The 24,612-nt window shown below is 48.1% G+C and overlaps 1 protein-coding gene across 2 annotated transcripts in view; it reads left to right on the top strand.

Moving 5' to 3' along the window:
* nup155 (nucleoporin 155) overlaps window positions 1-24,612 on the top strand; it is a 560,589-nt gene that overhangs the window by 238,814 nt on the left and 297,163 nt on the right. The window contains exons 15-18 of one of the 2 annotated variants that reach the window (XM_068029070.1): window positions 8,822-8,932; window positions 9,460-9,554; window positions 13,666-13,751; window positions 24,168-24,230. In XM_068029070.1, coding sequence (XP_067885171.1) covers window positions 8,822-8,932; window positions 9,460-9,554; window positions 13,666-13,751; window positions 24,168-24,230 — 355 coding nt within the window. The remainder of the gene's footprint in view (window positions 1-8,821; window positions 8,933-9,459; window positions 9,555-13,665; window positions 13,752-24,167; window positions 24,231-24,612) is intronic. The other variant, XM_068029071.1, reaches the window with a different exon arrangement.

Below are 24,612 nucleotides of genomic sequence, written 5' to 3' on the forward strand. Positions count from 1 at the left end.
GAGAAACTCACTTCCTGACTCCACAAAGCCTGTCCACCTTCTGCAAGGCACAAATCAGGAGTGTGATGGAATACTCTCCACTTGCCTGGATGGGTGCAGCTCCAGCAACACTCAACACCATTCAGGGCAAAGCAGTCTGCTTCATTGCAGCAGCTTTTTCGGGAGCAGAGAGTGAGCGAGTGAGCAGCTGGGAAGCTTTTTCGGGAGCAGAGAGTGAGCGAGTGAGCAGCTGGGAAGGTCAGTTTGAAAGTAAATTTAATTTCCTTTAGTTTTTCGGCGGAGGCCAGGGGGCTGCTGGGTAAGTAAAACACTATATATTTGGGCGGTTTAAAATAACTTTCCTTTCAGTGCAGCAGCTTTTTCGGGAGCAGAGAGTGAGCGAGTGAGCAGCTGGGAAGGTCAGTTTGAAAGTAAATTTAATTTCCTTTTGTTTTTCGGCGGAGGCCAGGGGGCTGCTGGGTAAGTAAAACACTATATATTTGGGCGGTTTCTGAACCCGAGACACCACACTTGTCGTGTCTCCCACCCGCCCTCCTCCTCTAACCAAAAAAAAAAGGACTCGGTGGGGTGTTCATAAGGTCAGGCTTTTTCGATTTCTCTGGTTTTATTGTGATTGGTAAAAACTTTTCGTTCCTTTTTCATTTAACTAAGTTAAGCTTAAGATTAAAAATGGCAGGAGATCTCAGACCCGTGTCATGCTCCTCTTGCTCAATGTGGGAGCTCAGGGACACGGCTGATGTCCCTGACTCCTTCACGTGCAGGAAGTGTGTCCAACTGCAGCTCTTGTTAGACCGCATGACGGCTCTCGAGCTGCGGATGGACTCACTTTGGAGCATGCGCGATGCTGAGGAGGTCGTGGATAGCACGTTTAGTGAATTGGTCACACCGCAGATTAGGATTGCTGAGGGAGAAAGGGAATGGGTGACCAAAAGGCAGAGAAAGAGCAGGAAGGCAGCGCAGGAGTCCCCTGCGGTCATCTCCCTCCAAAACAAGTATACCGTTTTGGATACTGTTGAGGGAGATGGCTCACCAGGGGAAGGCAGCAGTAGCCTGGTCCATGGCACCGTGGCTGGCTCTGCTGCTCAGAAGGGCGGGAAAAAGAGTGGAAGGGCTATAGTCGTCGGGGATTCGATTGTAAGGGGAGTAGATAGGCGGTTCTGTGGTCGAAAACGAGGCTCCCGAATGGTATGTTGCCTCCCAGGTGCACGGGTCAGGGATGTCTCAGATCGGCTGCAGAACATTCTAAAGGGGGAGGGTGAACAGCCAGTTGTCATTGTGCACATAGGCACTAATGATATAGGTAAAAAACGGGATGAGGTCCTACAAGCAGAGTTTAGGGAGTTAGGAGCCAAGTTAAAAAGTAGGACCTCAGAGGTAGTAATCTCAGGATTACTACCAGTGCCACGTGATAGTCAGAGTAAAAATGAAAGAATAGTCAGGATGAATGCGTGGCTTGAGAGATGGTGCAGGAAGGAGGGGTTCAGATTTTTGGGACATTGGGACCGGTTCTGGGGGAGGTGGGACTATTACAAATTGGACGGTCTACACCTGGGCCGGACTGGAACCAATGTCCTTGGAGGTGCTTTTGCTAACGCTGTTGGGGAGGGTTTAAACTAATGTGGCAGGGGGATGGGAACCAATTGAGGTCAGTTGACAGTAAGGAGGTAGTAACAAAAGCCTGTAAGGAACTAGATAATGAAGTCAGTGTGACTAAGGGGAAGAACAGGCAGGGAGCAGATGATGAATATAAAGGGACTGGTGGTCTGAGGTGCATTTGTTTTAATGCAAGAAGTGTAGTAGGTAAGGCAGATGAACTTAGGGCTTGGATTAGTACCTGGGAGTATGATGTTATTGCTATTACTGAGACTTGGTTGAGGGAAGGGCATGATTGGCAACTAAATATCCCAGGATATCGATGCTTCAGGCGGGATAGAGAGGGAGGTAAAAGGGGTGGAGGAGTTGCATTACTGGTCAAAGAGGATATCACAGCTGTGCTGAAGGAGGGCACTATGGAGGACTCGAGCAGTGAGGCAATATGGACAGAACTCAGAAATAGGAAGGGTGCGGTAACAATGTTGGGGCTGTACTACAGGCCTCCCAACAGCGAGCGTGAGATAGAGGTACAAATATGTAAACAGATTATGGAAAGATGTAGGAGCAACAGGGTGGTGGTGATAGGAGATTTTAATTTTCCCAACATTGACTGGGATTCGCTTAGTGTTAGAGGTCCAGATGGAGCAGAATTTGTAAGGAGCATCCAGGAAGGTTTTCTAGAGCAGTATGTAAATAGTCCAACTCGGGAAGGGGCCATACTGGACCTGGTGTTGGGGAATGAGCCCGGCCAGGTTGTTGAAGTTTCAGTAGGGGACTACTTTGGGAATAGTGATCACAATTCCGTAAGCTTTAAAATACTCATGGACAAAGACGAGAGTGGTCCTAAAGGAAGAGTGCTAAATTGGGGGAAGGCCAACTATACCAAAATTCGGCAGGAGCTGGGAAATGTAGATTGGGAGCAGCTGTTTGAAGGTAAATCCACATGTGATATGTGGGAGGCTTTTAAAGAGAGGTTGATTAGCGTTCAGGAGAGACATGTTCCTGTGAAAATGAGGGATAGAAATGGCAAGATTAGGGAACCATGGATGACAGGTGAAATTGTGAGACTAGCAAAGAGGAAAAAGGAAGCATACATAAGGTGTAGGCGGCTGATGAAAGACGAAGCTTTGAAAGAATATCGGGAATGTAGGACCAATCTGAAACGAGGAATTAAGAGGGCTAAAAGGGGTCATGAAATATCTATAGCAAACAGGGTTAAGGAAAATCCCAAAGCCTTTTATTCATATATAAGGAGAAAGAGGGTAACTAGAGAAAGGATTGGCCCACTAAAGGACAAAGGAGGAATGTTATGCTTGGACTCAGAGAAAATGGGTGAGATTCTAAACGAGTACTTTGCATCGGTATTCACCGAAGAGAAGGACATGACGGATGTTGAGGTTAGGAACAGATGTTTGATTACTCTAGGTCAAGTCGGCATAAGGAGGGAGGAAGTGTTGGGTATTCTAAAGGGCATTAAGGTGGACAAGTCCCCAGGTTCGGATGGGATCTATCCCAGGTTACTGAGGGAAGCGAGAGAGGAAATAGCTGGGGCCTTAACAGATATCTTTGCAGCATCCTTAAACACGGGTGAGGTCCCGGAGGACTGGAGAATTGCTAATGTTGTCCCCTTGTTTCAGAAGGGTAGCAGGGATAATCCAGGTAATTATAGACCGGTGAGCCTGACGTCAGTGGTAGGGAAGCTGCTGGAGAAGATACTGAGGGATAGGATCTATTCCCATTTGGAAGAAAATCGGCTCATCAGTGATAGGCAACATGGTTTTGTGCAGGGAAGGTCATGTCTTACCAACTTAATTGAATTCTTTGAGGAAGTGACAAAGTTGATTGATGAGGGAAGGGCTGTCGATGTCATATACATGGACTTCAGTAAGGCGTTTGATAAGGTTCCCCATGGCAGGCTGATGGAGAAAGTGAAGGCGCTTGGGGTCCAAGGTGTACTAGCTAGATGGATAAAGAACTGGCTGGGCAACAGGAGACAGAGAGTAGCAGTGGAGGGGAGTTTCTCAAAATGGAGACGTGTGACCAGTGGTGTTCCACAGGGATCCGTGCTGGGACCACTGTTGTTTGTGAAATACATTAATGATTTGGAGGAAAGTATAGGTGGACTGATTAGCAAGTTTGCAGACGACACTAAGATTGGTGGAGTAGCAGATAGTGAAGGGGACTGTCAGAGAATACAGCAGAATATAGATAGATTAGAGAGTTGGGCAGAGAAATGGCAGATGGAGTTCAATCAGGGCAAATGCGAGGTGATGCATTTTGGAAGATCCAATTCAAGAGTGAACTATACAGTAAATGGAAAAGTCCTGGGGAAAATTGATGTCCAGAGAGATTTGGGTGTTCAGGTCCACTGTTCCCTGAAGGTGGCAACGCAGGTAAATAGAGTGGTCAAGAAGGCATACGGCATGCTTTCCTTCATCGGACGGGGCATTGATTACAAGAGTTGGCAGGTCATGTTACAGTTGTATCGGACTTTGGTTCGGCCACATTTGGAATACTGCGTGCAGTTCTGGTCGCCACATTATCAAAAGGATGTGGATGCTTTGGAGAGGGTGCAGAGGAGGTTCACCAGGATGTTGCCTGGTATGGAGGGCGCTAGCTATGAAGAGAGGTTGAGTAGATTAGGATTATTTTCATTAGAAAGACGGAGGTTGAGGGGGGACCTGATTGAGGTGTACAAAATCATGAGAGGTATAGACAGGGTGGACAGCAAGAGGCTTTTTCCCAGAGTGGGGGTTTCAATTACTAGAGGACACGAGTTCAAAGTGAAAGGGGAAATGTTTAGGGGGGATATGCGTGGAAAGTTCTTTACGCAGAGGGTGGTGGGCACCTGGAACGCGTTGCCAGCGGAGGTGGTAGACGCGGGTACGATGGAGTCTTTCAAGATGTATCTAGACAGATACATGAATGGGCAGGAAGAAAAGAGATACAGAACCTTAGAAAATAGGCGACATGTTTAGAGAGAGGATCTGGATCGGCGCAGGCTTGGAGGACCGAAGGGCCTGTTCCTGTGCTGTAATTATCTTTGTTCTTTGTTCTTTGATTGGCACCCCATCCACAAATATTCACTCTCTCCACCACCGCGCACAGTGGCAGCAGTGTGTACCATCTGCAAGATGCACTGCAGGAACGCACTAAAGCTCCTTAGACAGCACCTTCCAAAGCCCCGACATCTACCACCTAGAAGGACAAGGGCAGCTGATGCTTGGGAACACCACCACCTGCAAGTTTGCCTCCAAGTCACACACCATCCTGACTTGGAACTATATCGCCGTTCCTTCACTGTCGCTGGGTCAGAATCCTGGAACTCCCTTCCTAACAGCACTGTGGGTATACCTACCCCACATGGATTGCAGTGGTTCAAGAAGGCAGCTAATCCCACATAGAAACTTAGAAAAATAGGAGCAGGAGTAGGACATTCAGCCCTTTGAGTTGCTCCGCCATTCACGACGATCATGGCTGATCATCCAAGCTGAGGAACGTGTTCCTGCTTTCTCCCCGAATCCCTTGATCCCATTAGCCCTAAGAACTCTATCTAACTCTTTCTTGAATATATTTAATGATTTGGCCTCAACCGCTTTCCGTGGTAGACAATTCCACAGGTTCACCACTCCCTGGGTGAAGAAATCTCTCCTCATCTCAATCCTAAATAGCTTACCCCTTATCCTTAGACTGTGACCCCTGGTCCTGGACTCCCCCACTATCGGGAACATCCTTCCTGCATCTAGTCTGTCCAGTCCTGTTAGAATTTTATAGGTTTCTGTGAGATCCCCTCTCATTTTTCTAAACTCTGGTGAATACAAGCCTAATTAACCCAATCTCTTGTCAGTCCTGCCAGCCCAGGAATCAGTCTGGTGAACCTTCGCTGCACTCCTTCCATAGCAAGAACATCCTTCCTCAGATAAGGAGACCATAACAGCACACAATATTCCAGATGTGGTCTCATCAAGGCCTTGTATAATTGCAGCAAGACATCCCTGCTTCTGTACTCGAATCCTCTCGCTATGAAGGCCAACATACCATTTGCCTTCTTAACTGCCTGCTACACCTGCATGCTTGCTTTCAGCGACTGGTGTATAAGGACACCCAGGTCTCGCTGAACCTCCCCCTTTCCCAGTCTTTCGCTGTTTTTGCCCCCAAAGTGGATAACCTCACATTTATCCACATTATACTGCATCTGCCATGTATTTGCCCACTCACTCAACCTGTCCAAATCACACTGGAGCTTCTCTGCATCCTCCTCACAGCTCACACTCCCACTCAGCTTTGTGTTGTCTGCAAACTTGGTTTTATTACATTTAATTCCCTCATGTTTATCATTAATATATATTGTGAATAACCGGGGTCTTAGCACTGATCCCTGCGGTACCCCACTAGTCACTGCCTGCCACTCGGAAAAAGACCCGTTTATTCCTACTCTTTGTTTCCTTTCTGCCAACCAGTTCTCTATCCATGTCAGTACCTTACCCCCAATTCCATGCGCTTTAATTTTACATGCTAATCTCTTACGTGGGACCTTATCGAAAGCCTTCTGAAAGTCCAAATACACCACATCTACTGGTTCTCCCTTATCTATTCTACTAGTTACATCCTCAAAAAACTCCAGCAGATTTGTCAAGCATGATTTCTCTTACGTAAATCCATGTTGACTTTGTCCGATCCTGTCATTGTTTTCCAAGTGCTCTGCTATTACAGAATTTATAATGGACTCTAGCATTTTCCCCACTACTGATGTCAGGCTAACTGGTCTGTAATTCCCTGTTTTCTCAGTGCCTCCTTTTTTAAATAGTGGGGTTACATTAGCAACCCTCCAATCCATTGGAACTGTTCCAGAGTCTATAGAATTTTCAAAAATTACCATCAATGCATCTACTATTTCGAGGGCCACTTCCTTAAGTACTCTGGGATGTAGATTATCAGGCTCTGGAGATTTATCGGTCTTCAATCCCATCAATTTGCCTAACACCATTTCCCTACTAATACTGATTTCATACAGTTACTCCTCACTAGACCCTATGTTCCCCAACATTTCTGGGAGATAATTTGTGTCCTTCTTTGTGAAGACAGAACCAAAGTATGTATTTAATTGGTCTGCCATTTCTTTGTTCTCCATTATAAATTCTCCCGTTTCTGACTGTGATGAATGAAAAAAGCTAACTGGCCTATAGTTACCTATTTTCTGCCTCCCCCACTTCTTGAGTAGTTTTATTTGCTACTTTCCAGTCTGATGGAACCTTTCCATAGTCTCGTGAATTTTGAAAAATTTACAATTGCGCATCTACTACCTCATTAGCCACCTCTTTTAAGACCAGAGGATGAAGCCCATCAGGACCCGGGCGCTTGTCAGCCCGCAGCTTCATCAGTTTGCTTAGTACCGCTTTCCTGGTGATTATAATTTCACCAAGTTTAGAGCTGTGATGTGATGCATTTTGGGAGGACGAACAAGGCAAGGAAATATACAGTGGATGGTAGGATCCTAGGAAGTACAGAGGATCAGAGGGACCTTGGTGCACTTGTCCATAGATCACTGAAGGCAGCAGCACAGGTAGATAAGGTGGTTAGGAAGGCATATGGGATACTTGCCTTTATTAGCCGAGGCATAGAATATAAGAGCAGGGAGGTTATGATGGAGCTGTATAAAACGCTAGTTAGGCCACAGATGGAGTACTGTGTACAGTTCTGGTCACCACACTATAAGAAGGATGTGATTGCACTGGAGAGGGTGCAGAGGAGATTCATCAGGATGTTGCCTGGGCTGGAGCCTTTCAGCTATGAAGAGAGACTGAAAAGGCTAGGGTTGTTTTCCTTAGAGCAGAGAAGCGTGAGGGGAGACATGATTGAGGTATACAAAATTATGAGGGGCATTGACACATTAGATATGAAAAAACTTTTACCCTTCGCAGAGGGGTCAAGAACCAGGGAGCAATAGATTTAAGGTAAGGGTCAGGAGGATTGGAGGGGATTTGAGGAAAAGTTTTTTCACTTGGGTGGTTGGAATCTGGAACGCACTGCCTGAAGGGGTGGTAGAGGCAAGAACCCTCACAACATTTCAGTGCTGTATCTCTAAACTGAACTAAACTGAATTAAGAAGTATTTAGATGAGCACTTAAAATGCCATCGCATACAAAGCTACGGGGAACCTGCTGGAAAATAGAATAGTTGGGTGCTTGATGGCTGGCACAGACAAGATGGGCCGAAGGGCCTGTTTCTGTGCTGTATAACTTTTTGACTCTGTGGCATAGACATTAAATTTCAATTTGTTGCTGGGAAGAAAAGAAGGCCTGTTACAAGAATTAGAACATAGAACAGCACAGTACAGGCCCTTCGGCCCACGAATTGCCAGACCTTGGCTGAAAAAAAAATGTACATTTTAACAAACATTGCTTGTCGACAAAGGAGCTATTCCCTGCTCCAATTCAATGCACAAACTGACGTGGTCAGACTAGTTAGTCACATGACTAACTGGTTGTTGCAGAGTTTGAACTGAGAGCCCAGAGAAAGCTCCTGGATTGAAAGACCTCTCCTGGCTGGCTCTCCACAGCCTCTCCTGTCTGTTCCCATCTCTTTCTCATGGAAATCCAAAAACGCACTGGAGACACATGAACCCCAAGAGAGAAAAGTCTCCTGCAGTGAACAAGATTTAAGAAGAATACTGGGCCCAACGAAAAGCAAGACCTACCTACAAACAAGGACTTTACAGTGTGCTCGGAGACCCATAACAAAAACTCTTCAGATATTGCCTCAAACCTTTCCACTTTATTTTTTTCTGCTCTTTCTGTCCCTTTCTGCATGTGTGTATCGTGTATGCATGCTAGTGTGAGCATTAACCGCTTTAGAGTTTTAGTTTAAGTTTAATAAATTTAATCTTTTTTAAACCCAAGAAAGCCTGTTTGTGCTCATTTGTTTTCCTCATAATTGGAAAGCGGTGAACAAGGACTTACAAGGGGGAGCTAAAAACAGTCTGTTTAAAAATAAAACCCTGTTACAGTAAGACCAGGTGAAGGCTGAAAGGGAACCCTAAACTTCTTTCTCGCCTGGTCGTAACACCACCTTATCTACTGTGCCCTTGTTCCCTCTTTGCCCCTCCCCCATGTCACCCCCAGCAGTCCTTCTAGCCTCCCCATCCCTGACCCTCTTGCCCAGCTCCCCATTCCTCTGCCTCCCTAAACTTGCCATTCCCCTCACTATCTCTTCCTCTCTTATGTTGCAGGGTAGCCATTTTTTCCAAAAGCTGCGTCCCGTGGACCAACTGCGCCACCTCCTGGTGAGCAACGCAGGCGGCGAGGGAGAAGATATTGAGCGATTCTTCAAACTACATCGGGTAATGACAGCGCTGTGCCTATCAGACTTCATCCATCGAGTGTATTTTATTCTTTTCTGAGATATAGGTGTCGCTGGCTAGGTCAGCATTTATTGCCCATTCCTAATTGCCTTTTAACTGTGTGGCTTGCTAGGCCATTTCAGAGGGCATTTAAGAGTCAACCGCATTGCTGTGGGTCTGGAGTCATATGTAGGCCAGACCAGGTAAGGATGGCAGAGTGAGGATGGTACTGTGTGTATCACTCTCCAAGTGTGATCACCCTCACGATGGTTATTTGATTCAGTGTTTGCCCTGGTTTTCTCCCTGGTGATCCTACCCGCAAACTGTTGTCAGCAGCCTCTTTCTAGTTGACCCACTGCGTCTTTGGACTGTTATCTCTGAGCATGAAGCCCCGGCACCCATTGAACCACTTCAGCCGGACATGGTTTTACCGAAAATGTTTGATTCCAGTTTGTTGACATTTCTTTACATTTCAGGTTATTGATATTAAACAAATTCCTCAGTTCATGAATGTGTCTTCTGTTCAGGAGGAACAAGCTTGTGCTTCCAGTCTCATCCTTGCCTGCTCAATGGCAGCGAATGATCGGGAGGTCTCGGCCTGGGCAACCCGTGCATTCTTCAGGTACAAAAAGTGATGTCTGGCATTTTTTCCCGTTTTCACCCCATTGTCCTTCCTTACCCCCATTTTCACTCCCCTTTCACCCCTTCCATGCTTTCCTCAAGGTAACATGTTCCTGACAAGACAGACACCTGCACCATTTATAGCATTCTTCATGGAATGTGACTGGGTGTTGCTGCTTGGAGCCCAAATTCCCGATCACAGGCTCGGGAAAAGTTCCCCCTGCAGTCCCAGGTGATAAGGCAGTCGAAGGTAGGCTGTCTGTCGACACCTGTAAATCTACAAGTGTACGGTTGACTGATGGGGGATTGTGACCCCTCTTGAAGCTCAGGGTTGCTGTGCTGCCCATTGCAGCAGCGAAGAATGAAAGGCTCCAGCTTTGAATTATCTGAGATGTGCTGGAGATGCTACAATTGACCTCAGCATCATTGGGCTAAAGTGGGCTCCATCAGCCACTCAATTGCTATCAAACAGCTCCTGATGGAAAGTATTAGTTGGTTGAGTGTCATATTGGACTCAGATGTGATGCTTTCCATGGTAGAATAGCAGCTGACACTCTGTGGAGGCCAACACATGAGGAATGAGCACGTGTGTCAGCTGTGGCTCAGTTAGTAACACTCTTGCTTCTGAGTCGCAAGTTTCAAGTCCCATTCCAGGGCTTGTGCAGAAAAATCAAGGCTGACACTCCAGTGCAGTACTGAGGGAGTGCTACACTTTCGGAAGTGCTGTCTTTCGGATGTGACATTAAACAGGGGCTCCCTCTGCCATCTCGGGTGAATGTAAAAGATCCCATGGAACTATTTTGAAGAAGAGCAGGGGAGTTATCCCCAGTGTCGTGGCCAATATCTATCCCTCAATTAATATCACAAAAACAGAACAGATTATCTGGTCATTATCACATTGCTGTTTTTGGGAGTTTGCTGTGTACATACAGGCTGCCACGTTTCCTACGTTACAACAGTAACTCCACTTCAGAAGTGCTTCGTTGGCAAATGCAAAATCTTAAGCGTTGAATCGTGGAACTCGAGCAGCAGCTGGTGTCACTGAGGTACATTTGTGAGGATGAGAGATACGCGATAGTATGTTTCAGGAGATAGTCACCCAACAGCTTAAGAGAGTGCAGGCACAGAGGGACTGGGTGGCTGTCAGACAGGTAAGAAGGACAAGGCAGGTAGTGCAGAAGTCCCCGGAAGGCATCCCACTTTCTAACTGGTATTCAGTTCTGAGTACGGATGGAAGAGAGGGTTCCTCTGGAGACTGCAGCGAGAGTCATGACCAGAGCACCCTGGGTGGCTCAGATGTGCAGAGAGAAAGGAGAAAAGACAAGAGAGCAATAGTGATAGGGGATTCAATAGTGAGGGGAACAGATTGGCGTTTCTGTGGTCGCAGACGTGATTCCAGGATGGTATGTTGCCTCCCTGGTGCAAAGGTCATCGAGTGGCTACAGAACATTCTGGAAGGGGAGGGTGCACAGCCAGAGGTCTTAGTCCACATTAGTACCAACGATACTAGAAAAAAAGTTGAGGTCCTATGGCTGAGTTCAGGAAGTTAGGAAAGAGGTTAGGAAGCAGGACCTCAAAGGTAGTAATCTCTGGATTACTCACAAGGCCACATGCTAGTGAGTATAGAGTTAGGAAAATATACCAGATGAATGCTTGGCTGGAGAGATGGTGCAGGAGGGAGGGCTTCAGATTTCTGGGGCATTGTGACCAGTTCTGGGGAAGGCGGGACCTGTACAAGCCGGACGGTCTGCTCCTGAACAGGACTGGGACAAATATCATTGCAGGAAGGTTTGCTCGTGCTGTTGGGGATGGTTTAAACTAGATTGGCAGGGGGATGGGAACCTGACGGCAGTTACAGATAGGACAATTTCAGGGCAGGGAACAGGAGGCAGAAAATTAGTGAGTGACTCTGAAAGACAGAAGAAGCAAAGGTTAAAAAGTGTACAGCACAGAAATGTGGCAGTGTTAAAAAGTATTTATTTAAATGCAAGGAATATAGCAAATAAAGCCGATGAGCTGAGGGCACAGACATGGCAACACAATGTCATTGCTATGATGGAAACTTGACTAAAGAGGGACAAAAATGGCAGGTCAACATCCCTGGATATAGAGTTTTCAGGCACGGGGATAAAAAAGGAGAGGGTGTAGCCTGATTGGTTAAGGAATAACTGTGAGGAGGGATGATACGCTAAATGAATCATCAAATGAGACCATATAGGTGAAGCTCAGAAATAGAAAAGGGGCAGCCACACTACAAGGAGTGTAGTATAGACCCCAAATAGTGAGAGGGAGATCGAAGAACAAATACATAGGCAAATTTCTGAGTGCAAAAACAATAGGACAATAATAGTTGGGGATTTCAACTACCCTAATATCAACTGGGATACAAACAGTGTGAAGGGCACGGAGGGCACAAAATTCTTGAACTGCATTGACGAGAACTTGTTTAGCCAGCACTTAACAAGCCTGATGAAAGGGGACGCAATTCTAGATTTAGTCTTGGGAAATGAAGCTGGGTAAGTGGTTGAAGTAACAGTGGGTGACCATTTTGGAGATAGTGACCATAATACAGTTAGTTTTCGTATCATTATGGAAAAGGACAAAGATAAAACAGGAGTAAAAGTTCCAAATTGGGGGAAGGCAAATTTCACGCAGCTGACAGGTGATCTGGCAAAAGTGGACTGGATACAGCTACTTGAAGGAAAATCAGTGGCAAACCAGGGGGAGGCATTACTTTAGAAAGCCTTCAGGAGTATAGAAAGTTCAGGGGTGAAGTAAAAAAGGAAATTGGGAAAGCTAAGAGAGGACATGAGAAAATATTTGCAGGTAAAATCAAGAACAGTTCTGATGAAAGATCACAGGCCTGAAGCGTTAGCTCTGCTTCTCTCTCCACAGATGCTGCCTGACCTGAGTCCTTCCAGCACTTTCTGTTTTTATTTCAGTTTTCCAGCATCTGCAGTATTTTGCTTTTATTTCTTAATGAGTACTTCCTCTCTTCACAAAGGAGAGGGATGGTGCAGACATTGTAGTTCAAGGGCAGGAGTGTGAAATATTAGACAGGATATCTGAGAAAGATATCAATGGTTTGGTTGCGTGGGCGGAGAAGTGGCAAATGCAATTCAATCCAGAGAAGTGTGAGGTAATGCATTTGGGGAGGGCAAATAAAGGGAGGGAATACACAATAAATGGGAGGATATTGAAAGGGTTAGAAGAAGTGAGAGACCTTTGAGTGCATGTCCACAGGTCCCTGAAGGTGGCAGGACAGGTAGATAAAGTGGTGAAGAAGGCATATGGAATACTTTCCTTTATTGGCCGAGGTATAGAATACAAAAGCAGGAATGTAATGCTGGAACTGTGTAAAATGCTGGTTAGGCCACAGCTGGAGTATTGTGTACAGTTCTGGTCACCACATTACAGGAAGGACATAATTGCTCTGGAGAGAATACAGAGGAGATTTACAAGAATGTTACCAGGGTTTGAAAGTTGAAGTTATGAGGAAAGATTGGATAGGCTCGGGTTGTATTCCTTAGAACAGAGGAGGCTGAGGGGCGACTTAATTGAGGTGTGGAAAATTATGAGAGGCCTAGATAGAGTAGACAGGAAGGACCAGTTTTCCCTGTCGGAGAGGTCAATTACCAGGGAACACAGATTTAAGGTGATTGGTAGAAGGATTAGAGGAGACATGAGGATAAACTTTTTCACCCAGAGGGTGGTGGGTGTCTGGAATTCACTGCCAGGGACGGTAGTGGAGGCAGAAACCCTCAATTCTTTTAAAAGGTACCTGGACATGCACCTGAAGTGCTGCAACCTGCAGGTCTACGGACCAGGTGCAGGAAAGTGGGATTAGATTGGGCGACTAGTTTTTTCAGCCAGCGCAGACACATTGGGCTGAAAGGCCTCTTTCTATGCCGTAACTTTTCTGTGGTTCAATGGTGGTAAAGAGCTTTGAGATGTCTGGCGGTTGGGAAAGGCACTAGATAAATGCAAGTCTGTCTTTTTCCTTTTTTCTGTGTGCTCCCCAGGATGATTGGAGAGCCTGAAGAGAGGGTGATATCTGGGCCAGAGCTTGCTCAAACCTTGCTGACAGTGTTTTAATGGTGCTTTTCTTTTAGGTATGGTGGAGAAGCACAGATGCGGTTTCCTGCAGCCATTCAGCAGCCAATGAATGTGGGGCCCACCTTTAGCACCCCACACCCAGGTTAGTATTGGCTCCTCTCTTTGCAAGAAAGCCACTGGTCCTTGTTTCTGATACTGTACTTGTAGACATGTGGTACGAAATGTGCAGTTTTTGTGAATCTTGGATGGTGTGTTGCAATAAAGGGAACCACTGCAGACTGCTGTTCATCTAGAAGATGCACTACAGCGTCTCATCAAGGCTTCTCTGACAGCACCTCCAGAACTGCAGCTGCTACCACCCATAACAAGAGCAGCAGATGCAATAACAGCACCAGCAAGTTCCCCTCCAAGTCACACACCATCCTGACTTGGAACTATATCGCCATTCCTTCACTGTCGCTGGGTCAAAATCCTGGAACTCCCTTACTAACAGCACTGTGGGTATACCTACATCAGACGGACTGTAGTGGTTGAAGAAGGCAGCTCACCACCACCTTCTCAAGGGTAATTAGGGATGGGCAATAAATGCTGGCCTAGCCAGCGACACCCACATCCCAAGAATGAATAAAGAAAGATCCGCCAATGCCCTGGCGCTTCACTGACCAGCTATGCTAATAGTGCAATAATATAAAAGCAAAATACTGCGGATGCTGGAAATCTGAAATAAAAACAAGAAATGCTGGAACCACTCAGCAGATCTGGCAGCTTCTGGGGAAAGAGAAGCAGAGTTAACGTTTCAGATCAGTGACCCTTCTTCAGAACAGCTATTAGTGTAATTCAGTATCAGCTGTGGCTCATGGTAACAGTATCGCCTCGGAAGGTTGTGGGTTCAAGCCCCACTCCTGAGAGTTGAACACATGATCCAGACTGACACTTCAGTGCAGTACTGAGGGAGTGCTGCACTGTCACAGAGTCAGTACTGAGGGAGTGCTGCACTGTCGGAGAGGCAGTACTGAGGGAGTGCTGCACTGTCGGAGGGTCAGTACTGAGGGAGCGCTGCACTGTCAGGGAGTCAGTACTGTGGAAGTGCTGCACTGTCGGAGGGTCAGTACTGAGGGAATGCTGCACCGTCGGAGGGTCAGTACTGAGGGAGCGCTGCACCGTCGGAGGGTCAGTACTGAGGGAGCGCTGCACCGTCGGAGGGGCAGTACTGAGGGAGTGCTGCACTGTCGGAGGGTCAGTACTGAGGGAATGCTGCACCGTCGGAGGGTCCGTACTGAGGGAGCGCTGCACCGTCGGAGGGGCAGTACTGAGGGAGCGCTGCACCGTCGGAGGGGCAGTACTGAGGGAGTGCTACACTGTCGGAGAAGCAGTACTGAGGGAACGCTGCACTGTCGGAGGAGCAGTACTGAGGGAGCGCTGCACTGTCGGAGGAGCAGTACTGAGGGAGCGCTGCACTGTCGGAGGAGCAGTACTGAGGGAGCGCTGCACTGTCGGAGGAGCAGTACTGAGGGAGCGCTGCACTGTCGGAGGAGCAGTACTGAGGGAGCGCTGCACTGTCGGAGGGTCAGTACTGAGGGAGCGCTGCACTGTCGGAGGGTCAGTACTGAGGGAGCGCTGCACTGTCGGAGGAGCAGTACTGAGGGAGCGCTGCACTGTCGGAGGAGCAGTACTGAGGGAGCGCTGCACTGTCGGAGGAGCAGTACTGAGGGAGCGCTGCACTGTCGGAGCAGCAGTACTGAGGGAGCGCTGCACTGTCGGAGCGGCAGTACTGAGGGAGCGCTGCACTGTCGGAGGAGCAGTACTGAGGGAGCGCTGCACTGTCGGAGGAGCAGTACTGAGGGAGCGCTGCACTGTCGGAGGGTCAGTACTGAGGGAGTGCTGCACTGTCGGAGGGTCAGTACTGAGGGAGTGCTGCACTGTCGGAGGATCAGTACTGAGGGAGCGCTGCACTGTCGGAGGGTCAGTACTGAGGGAGCGCTACAGTGTCGGAGGAGCAGTACTGAGGGAGCGCTGCACTGTCGGAGGAGCAGTACTGAGGGAGCGCTGCACTGTCGGAGGGGCAGTACTGAGGGAGCGCTGTACTGTCGGAGGAGCAGTACTGAGGGAGCGCTGCACTGTCGGAGGAGCAGTACTGAGGGAGCGCTGCACTGTCAGAGGAGCAGTACTGAGGGAGCGCTGCACTGTCGGAGGAGCAGTACTGAGGGAGCGCTGCACTGTCGGAGGGTCAGTACTGAGGGAGTACTGCACTGTCGGAGGGTCAGTACTGAGGGAGCGCTGCACTGTCGGAGGATCAGTACTGAGGGAGCGCTACACTGTCGGAGGAGCAGTACTGAGGGAGCGCTACACTGTCGGAGGAGCAGTACTGAGGGAGCGCTGCACTGTCGGAGGATCAGTACTGAGGGAGCGCTACACTGTCGGAGGATCAGTACTGAGGGAGCGCTACAGTGTCGGAGGAGCAGTACTGAGGGAGCGCTACAGTGTTGGAGGATCAGTACTGAGGGAGCGCTGCACTGTCGGAGGATCAGTACTGAGGGAGCGCTACACTGTCGGAGGAGCAGTACTGAGGGAGCGCTGCACTGTCGGAGGATCAGTACTGAGGGAGCGCTGCACTGTCGGAGGAGCAGTACTGAGGGAGTGCTGCACTGTCGGAGGAGCAGTACTGAGGGAGCGCTGCACTGTCGGAGGGTCAGTACTGAGGGAGCGCTACAGTGTCGGAGGATCAGTACTGAGGGAGCGCTGCACTGTCGGAGGAGCAGTACTGAGGGAGCGCTGCACTGTCGGAGGAGCAGTACTGAGGGAGCGCTGCACTGTCGGAGGAGCAGTACTGAGGGAGTGCTGCACTGTCGGAGGAGCAGTACTGAGGGAGTGCTGCAGTGTCGGAGGAGCAGTACTGAGGGAGTGCTGCAGTGTCGGAGGAGCAGTACTGAGGGAGTGCTGCAGTGTCGGAGGAGCAGTACTGAGGGAGCGCTGCAGTGTCGGAGGAGCAGTACTGAGGGAGCGCTGCACTGTCGGAGGAGCAGTACTGAGGGAGCGCTGCACTGTCGGAGGAGCAGTACTGAGGGAGTGCTACACTGTCGGAGGAGCAGTACTGAGGGAGTGCTGCAGTGTCGGAGGAGCAGTACTGAGGGAGTGCTGCAGTGTCGGAGGAGCAGTACTGAGGGAGCGCTGCACTGTCGGAGGAGCAGTACTGAGGGAGCGCTGCACTGTCGGAGCAGCAGTACTGAGGGAGTGCTGCAGTGTCGGAGTTGCCGCCTTTCCGATGAGACTTTATACGTATCTGATGGATGTAAAGTGATGTTGATTGCAGGATTAATATTGACCAGCCAACTGGGGAGAATGCTACTGCTTCCAAAATAGTGCTGTGGAATTATGTCTACCTGAAAGGGTCGTCAGGACATTGTTTAACATCTCATCTGAAAGTTGGTACATCTGACAGTTCTCAGTACTGCGCTGGGGGTATCAGCCCAGATTATGAGCCCAAGTAGCGTTTGAACCCTCGGCCTTCTGACACTGAGTTGAGAATGCTCCCACTGAGCCAAGCTGGCACAGCACGATAAACAGCAATCAGGAACGCAGTGCTGTTGGAGCACCAGTGCAGTCCCATCATCACCACCACCCATGCCACCTCTTCACCCCCCCAACCCCCCCACACCATGAAGTGTTATTGATAAAATTGATATTGATCAAATTCCTTGAGGAAGTAACAAGGATGATTGATGAGGTTAGTACAGTGGATGTAGTCGACATGGATTTTAGTAAGGCATTTGACAAGGTCCCGCATGGCAGACTGGTCAGAAAAATGAAAGCCCATGGAATACAGGGGAATGTGGCAAGTTGGATCTAAAATTGGCTCAGGAAACAAAGGGTAGTAGTCGACGGGTGTGTTTGTGAATGGAAAGCTGTTTCCAGTGGCATTCCACAGGGCTCAGTGTTGACTCTCTTGCTGTTTGTAGTATATATTAATGATTTGGACTGAAATGTGGGAGGCATGATTGGGAAATTTGCTGACGACAGAAAAATTGGTCATGTAGTTGATTGTGAAGAGGATAGCTGTAGATTCCAGAATGATATCAATGGTTTGCGAGGGAATACACAATAAACGGGAGGATATTGAGAGGGGTAGAGGAAGTGAGAGACCTGGGAGTGCATGTCCACAGGTCCCTGAAGGTGGCAGGACAGGTAGATAGAGTGGTGAAGAAGGCATCTGGAATACTTTCCTTTATTAGACGAGGTATAGAATACAAAAGCAGGGATGTAATGCTGGAACTGTATAAAACGCTGGTTAGGCCACAGCTGGAGCATTGTGTACAGTTCTGGTCACCACATTACAGGAAGGACATAATTGCTCTGGAGGGAGTACAGAGGAGATTTACAAGAATGTTGCCAGGGTTTGAAAGTTGCAGCTATGAGGAAAGATTGGATTGGCTCGGGTTGTTTTTCTTGGAACAGAGGAGGCTGAGGGGTGACTTACTTGAGGTGTGGAAAATTATGACGGGCCTAGATGGAGTAGACAGGAAGGACCTGTTTCCCCTAGAGGAGAAGTCAATTATCAGGGGGCACAGATTTAAGGTGACTGGTAGAAGGATTAGAGGGGACATGAGGATAAACATTTTCACCCAGAGGGTGGTGGGTGTCTGGAATTCATTGCCCAGAACGGTGTGGGAGGCAGAAACCCTCAACTCATTTAAAAGGTACCTGGACATGCACCTGAAGTGCTGTAACCGGCAAGGCTACGGACCAGGTGCTAGACTTTTCAGCTGGCGCAGACACTATGGCCCGAATGGCCTCTTTCTTTGCCGTAATTTTTCTATTTAAACTTTTTCCCTTCGCGGAGGGGTCAATAACCAGGAGGCATAGATTTAAGGTAACAACGAACGAACAAAGAACAGTACAGCACAGGAACAGGTCATTCGGCCCTCCAAGCCTGCACCGATCTTGATGCCTGCCTAAACTAAAACCTTCTGCACTTGCAGGGACCGTATCTCTCTATTCTCATCCTATTCATGTATTTGTCAAGATGCCTCTTAAACGTCGCTATCGTACCTGCTTCCACCACCTCCCCCGACAGCAAGTTCCAGGCACTCACCACCCTCTGTGTAAAGAACGTGCCTCGCACATCCCCTCTAAATTTTGCCCCTCTCACCTTAAACCTATGTCCCCTAGTAACTGACTCTTCCACCCTGGGAAAAAGCTTCTGACTATCCACTCTGTCCATGCCACTTATAACTTTGTCAATCTCTATCATGTCGCCCCTCCACCTCCGTCATTCCAGTGAAAACAATCCGAGTTTATTCAACCTCTCCTCATAGCAATGCCCTCCAGACCAGGCAACATCCTGGTAAACCTCTTCTGTACCCTCTCCAAAGAATCCACGTCCTTCTGGTAGTGAGGCGACCAGAATTGCACGCAATATTCTAAGTGTGGCCTAACTAAAGTTCTGTACAGCTGCAGCATGACTTGCCTGTTTTTATACTCTATGCCCCGACCGATGAAGGCAAGCATGCCGTATGCCTTCTTGACTACCTTATCCACCTGCGTTGCCACTTTCAGTGACCTGTGGACCTGTACGCCCAGATCTCTCTGCCTGTCAATACTCCTAAGGGTTCTGCCATTTACTATATACTTCCTACCTGCATTAGACCTTTCAAAATGCATTACGTCACATTTGTCTGGATTAAACTCCATCTGCCATTTCTCCGCCCAAGTCTCCAACCGATCTATATCCTGCTGTATCCTCTGACAATCCTCATCACTATTTGCAACTCCTCCAACCTTTGTGTCGTCCGCAAACCTACTAATCAGACCAGCTACATTTTCCTCCAAATCATTTATATATACTACAAAGAGCAAAGGTCCCAGCACTGATGCCTGCGGAACACCACTAGTCACATTCCTCCATTCAGAAAAGCACCTTTCCACTGCTACCCTCTGTCTTCTATGACTGAGCCAGTTCTGTATCCATCTTGCCAGCTCACCTCTGATCCCGTGTGACTTCACCTTTTGTACCAGTCTGCCATGAGGCACCTTGTCAAAGGCTTTACTGAAGTCCATGGAGATAACATCCACTGCCCTTCCTTCATCACTCATCTTTGTCACTTCCTCAAAAAACTCAATCAAATTAGTGACCACCTCACTAAACATGCTATCCACGACTTCCTCAGCATCGCGGATGCTCCACAGTGAATCCATTTCTTCAGAAAATGTTACCTCAAAAAATTCAATCAAGTTGGTCAACAAGATATTCCCTTAACAAATCCATGCTGACTATCCTTGATTAACCTTGGATAATCCATTAACATTCTCTCTGGACTAATGTTTTGTCCTTCACCAGAAGCATTAACACGCTTTTTTTCCTTTGTCCCATTACAGCTTTGTTATTTAATGTCTCCTGCCCTCTGCCCTATCACGTACCGTACCTTTTTTTTTATTGATACAGCACTGAAACAGGCCCTTCGGCCCACCGAGTCTGTGCTGACCAACAACCACCCATCTATACTCACCCCACAGTAATCCCATATGCCCTACCACCTACCTACACTAGGGGCAATTTATAACAGCCAATTTACCTATCACCTGCAAGTCTTTGGCAGTGGGAGGAAACCAGAGCACCCGTAGGAAACCCACGCAGACACAGGGAGAACTTGCAAACTCCACACAGACAGTACCCAGAATTGAACCCGGGTCCCTGGAGCTGTGAGGCTGCGGTGCTAACCACTGTGCCGCCACTTTTGTTCTCTTCCCCATCACTTGCTTAAAACCTAATTCTTTCCCAACCTTTGGCTCTGATGAAAGGTCACAGATGTGAAACGTTAACTCTGCTTCTCTCTCCACAGATGCTGCCTGACCAGGGTGCAGATTTCACTGTAGGTTGGGGTTTCCCCTGAGCGTGGCACATGTGGCAAATCCTACAGTACTCCACCACATCTTTGTGGAGTATTGGCCAGTCAACCTGCAGACTTATGCGGGCTTTGGTTTTTTGTGTACCACCATGCACAGCCATTGTAATCTCATGGGCCATTCTTAATATTTCCCGCCAGTATCTCTGCGGCACCACTAACTGGTGAACCACTGTCCACTCTTTGCCCTCAGGCCTGTGAGGAGAACTCCACTTCCTCATCAGCACCTTATTCTTTAAATTGTAGCAATCAGGGACTCCTCTGCTTCAGTGTCAGTCTGGGCAGCCTGTGCTAACTTTCTCAGTGGTGGGTCGGCTCGCTGAGCCTCAGCTAGGGAAGATCCGTTTAATCCATTCCCTGGGTCCTTTAACTTTCCAAACAAAGTTTCAGATAGACAGTCAGCATCGTCATCTGTCTGCAGTGCCAATTCAGTCTCCTCTGGGGGAGCTTTTTTGGCCATGGGCCCGATTCACTACACTATCAGGGGAACTGCAGCGGACCGTCTCCTGCCACTGCCCTGTCTCTCTGACCTCCTTCGGTCTCTCTTTCACTACTGGGGGTGCTACCACCTTCGGCCCTGCCAGATCATTACCTAGGAGCAGGTCAAACCCGTCCACAGGCAAATGTAGGACAATCCCTACAGTCACCGGTCCCGAAACTAGATCGCACTCCAAGTGCAACCGGTGTAAAGGTACAGGTGTACACTGCCCTCCAATACCATTTACCACCATTCTGGTATTTACTGCACTCTCTGGGGAAAGGTCAGGCCTTTTCCCAGCAAAAGGAATCGGGTGGCCCTTGTATCCCTGCGGATTACTATGGGCTTGCTTGCTCCATTCGAAGGGTATGGGGTTAGTTTCCCTTCAGATACCAAATCCTGATAACGTTCAGGGATCTCATTAACTTTTCCTACACCCACAGCAATATTTCTTCTGCATCTTACTGCTGATGCAGTCAAAGTCGCAGCCTGCTCGGCTGTGCTTTGCATCGGGGTCCCTTCTCCTGCCCTGAGTGGATATTCCCTGATTAATCCTACAGGCTTTCCCTGTCGTTTCCAGCAGTCAGCTGTTAGATGACCTGCCTTATTGCAGTTGAAGCACACAGGTCTCCGGGTCTCACTCCTACTTTCAGCTCTGTCTGTTTTGGCTTGAGGAGGGCCCTCTGTGGGTCCTGCTTTTCTTTTTCCCAGGACTGCTTGGGTTTATATCAGCATCCCACCCTTTGTCCTTTTTGGATTCATGGGGGTGACGAGGAAAGGTTTTCCCCTGGGGAACCGGTTTGTATATTAGAGCAAACTCATAAGCCAGAGCTACGCTTGCCTCGCTCTATGTACTTTTTGTTCTTCCACATGGTTTTTAAGGAGAGGGGGAGAGAGTTACTTAATTCCTGAAGGAGAATTTCGTCTGAGGTTTTCATAGCTGGGCTGCACTTTGAGAGCCCTCAACCACTGATCAAAAGCCAGATGCTTGCTTCTCTCAAACTCCAAGTAAGTTTGATCAGCTTGTTTCAGGAGGGCTCAGAAGTTCTGGCGGTCAGCTTCCAGTGCGAGCTGATATGCCCCGAGAATAGCATTTTTTTGTCAGTTCATAATTTGATGAACTCTCATCTGGCAACAGGGAATAAGCCTGCGTTTCCTGTTTGCTTTCTTTGAAGCAGTAGTTTCCAGCTCTCAGCCAGCCATTTTAACTCCTTGCAAGGTTCTGAAAAGATACAAAAAATGATTCTGCATCTCCCTCAATGGATTTTGGAATCAGTTGGGAACATTTAAAAAACTCAGCACGCAGCCCCGCATTACTTGTATTCTCCATGTTTTCACTCGGGTTACTCTGTCGCCCCCTAGCTAACTCTAGCCACGTCGGCTTCTGTTCCTTCTGGAAGGTTCTTTCTCTCTCCTGTCTTTCTTTTCTATCTCTCTTCTCTCTTTCCCTGTCTTCTAATTCAGGTTTCTTCTGTTCTAGTTGTATCTTTGCTGACATTATCCTGTTGTAATCTATTTCTAACCCTATCTCTGCCTCTTCGGGTTCGAGGGGAAAATGCTTGGTCACTAGTCTTGGGAGTTCGGATTTCCTAGCTTTGGCACGGAAAGTGATCCCACACTGCTCAGCCATATTCTTCAACTCCTCCAGAGTGCCTTTAACTTATCCCAAGTTACTTCACCCTGGGTCTAATCCCACCTTCCAGCATTTGATCTGTAGCCCACCACCGAACATCAAACCACTGTCTCCAGTACAGTCACTGACCTCATCTCCTCCAGAGATCTTCCCTCTACATCTTCCAACCTCATAGTCCCGCAACCCCACACAGCCCGCTTCTCGGGTCAGTGACTGTCCTGGAGATAGTAGCTTGATGTTCGGTGGTGGGATCATGGTCCAGGGGGAGGTTGGAGGAAGTTGGCGCTCAGCCTTTTCAAGGTCGAGGTCGGTAGGTCAGACAACAACAGCACCAGCCTTGTCAGTTGGTTTGATCACAATGTCAGAGTTAAACTTGAGAAAATGGAGTGCAACAAGTTCAGAGGGAAACAGGTAAGAGTGAGTCAGGCAGGCAGTGAAATTAAGATGGCTGATGTCATGCTGACAGTCTTCAATAAAAAGATCAAGAGCAGTTAAGAGGCCAGAGGGAGGGAGAGTACTGGAGGTGTGTGAAAGGGTCTGCTGGTCAGGGGGAGGACTCCTGGCCAAAGAAGTGAGCCCGAAGATCAAGGCGATGGAAGAAAAGCTCAACATCATGTTGAGCATGAAATTAATTTCTTCCGGTTGCTTGCCATTTTAATTCTCCACCTTGTTCCCATGTCCACATCTCTGTCCTTGGCCTGCTGCAGTGTTCCAGTGAACATCAACACAAGCTCGAGGAGCAGCATCTCATTTTCCGATGAGGCACTCTACACCTTCTGGACTCAATATTGAGTACAATAATTTTGGAGCATGAGTCTCATTTTTTGTTTTTTTATATATTTATTTTAATTTTATTTATTTTTTAACCTGGTGCTAGTTTAAAACTTATGTTTCATGTTTTTGCTTTCGTACAGACCTGTTCATTATGCTACTATTTGCACTCTCCCCAGACTCATGCTTTGTCTTTTGCTACAACAATTAACACTCTATTTGCATTCTGTTTCATGACATCTGTCATTTAACCTCTCGCCATCCATCCACAGTCCTTCCTCCTCCTACTTCCCCACCCCCCTTCCCCCTCTCACTTGCTCAGAGACTGCTACATTTCTGACTTCTGCCTGTTCTGATGTCAGGTCACAGACCTGAAACATTAACTCTATTTCTCTCTCCACAGATGCTGCCAGACCTGTTGAGTCTTTCTGGCACTTTCTGTTCTCATTTAAAAGTTTCATGCCTTTTAAAAAATATTCTGGTTTTGTATTCCTATCAGCCAAGTGAATGGAGAGTGAAGGAGTCAAAGGAATTGGACAGAGCTTCCGGAAGTAGAGTGTGGAGTCTCCCCCTCCAATACTCTGACGTAAACATAAAAAGGCTCTGACTCCCAGTTTCTCTGAACTTGGGGATCAGTTGCCTGCTTGTTCTGTTGCCTTTGTCTTGAGGTATGGTCACAGCTTGCATGGTGCAGGGATTGTAGGTTGTCGTGTGATGGTAGCTGCCGGTTTCTGGGTCTGTGTCTGTCAAATGTGTCATGTTCTCTCTTTGCTGCAGGGCCCTTGATGCCTCTCGGGAGCCCCTTCTCCAGTCCCAGTACCTCAGCTGTTCCAGTCTCAGGTACCACTCATTAAAGATTTGGATTTTGCTCAGTTTCCTCCAATAACTGGCTCCAGAGTGGGGAGGTGGTTACTGCCCATCACCCTGTGTTCTGCCCTCTCCCACGGACCGGGTGCCGTGTTCTGCCCTCTCCCACGTACCGGGTGCCGTGTTCTGCCTGCTGCTCGCAGTGGGAGCTCTGTACCCCTCCACTCCCCCACTCAATTCAACGGGAGTTGTGTATCCATTGCCTTGCCCCCATGGAAAGTGAACTGGAGCCAGTTTCCTCACTCAGTCTGTTGTGGGTTTGTGTTTCTGAATGTTGTGCTTTTCTCTCCCTCCTCCTTCTTCACCCTTACCGTTTCCTCCCCCCCCCCCCCCCCCCCCCCCGCCCTCGCCTCAC

The sequence above is a fragment of the Heterodontus francisci genome, chromosome 4 (assembly GCF_036365525.1).
Source record: "Heterodontus francisci isolate sHetFra1 chromosome 4, sHetFra1.hap1, whole genome shotgun sequence".
Taxonomy (NCBI): Eukaryota; Metazoa; Chordata; class Chondrichthyes; order Heterodontiformes; family Heterodontidae; genus Heterodontus; species Heterodontus francisci.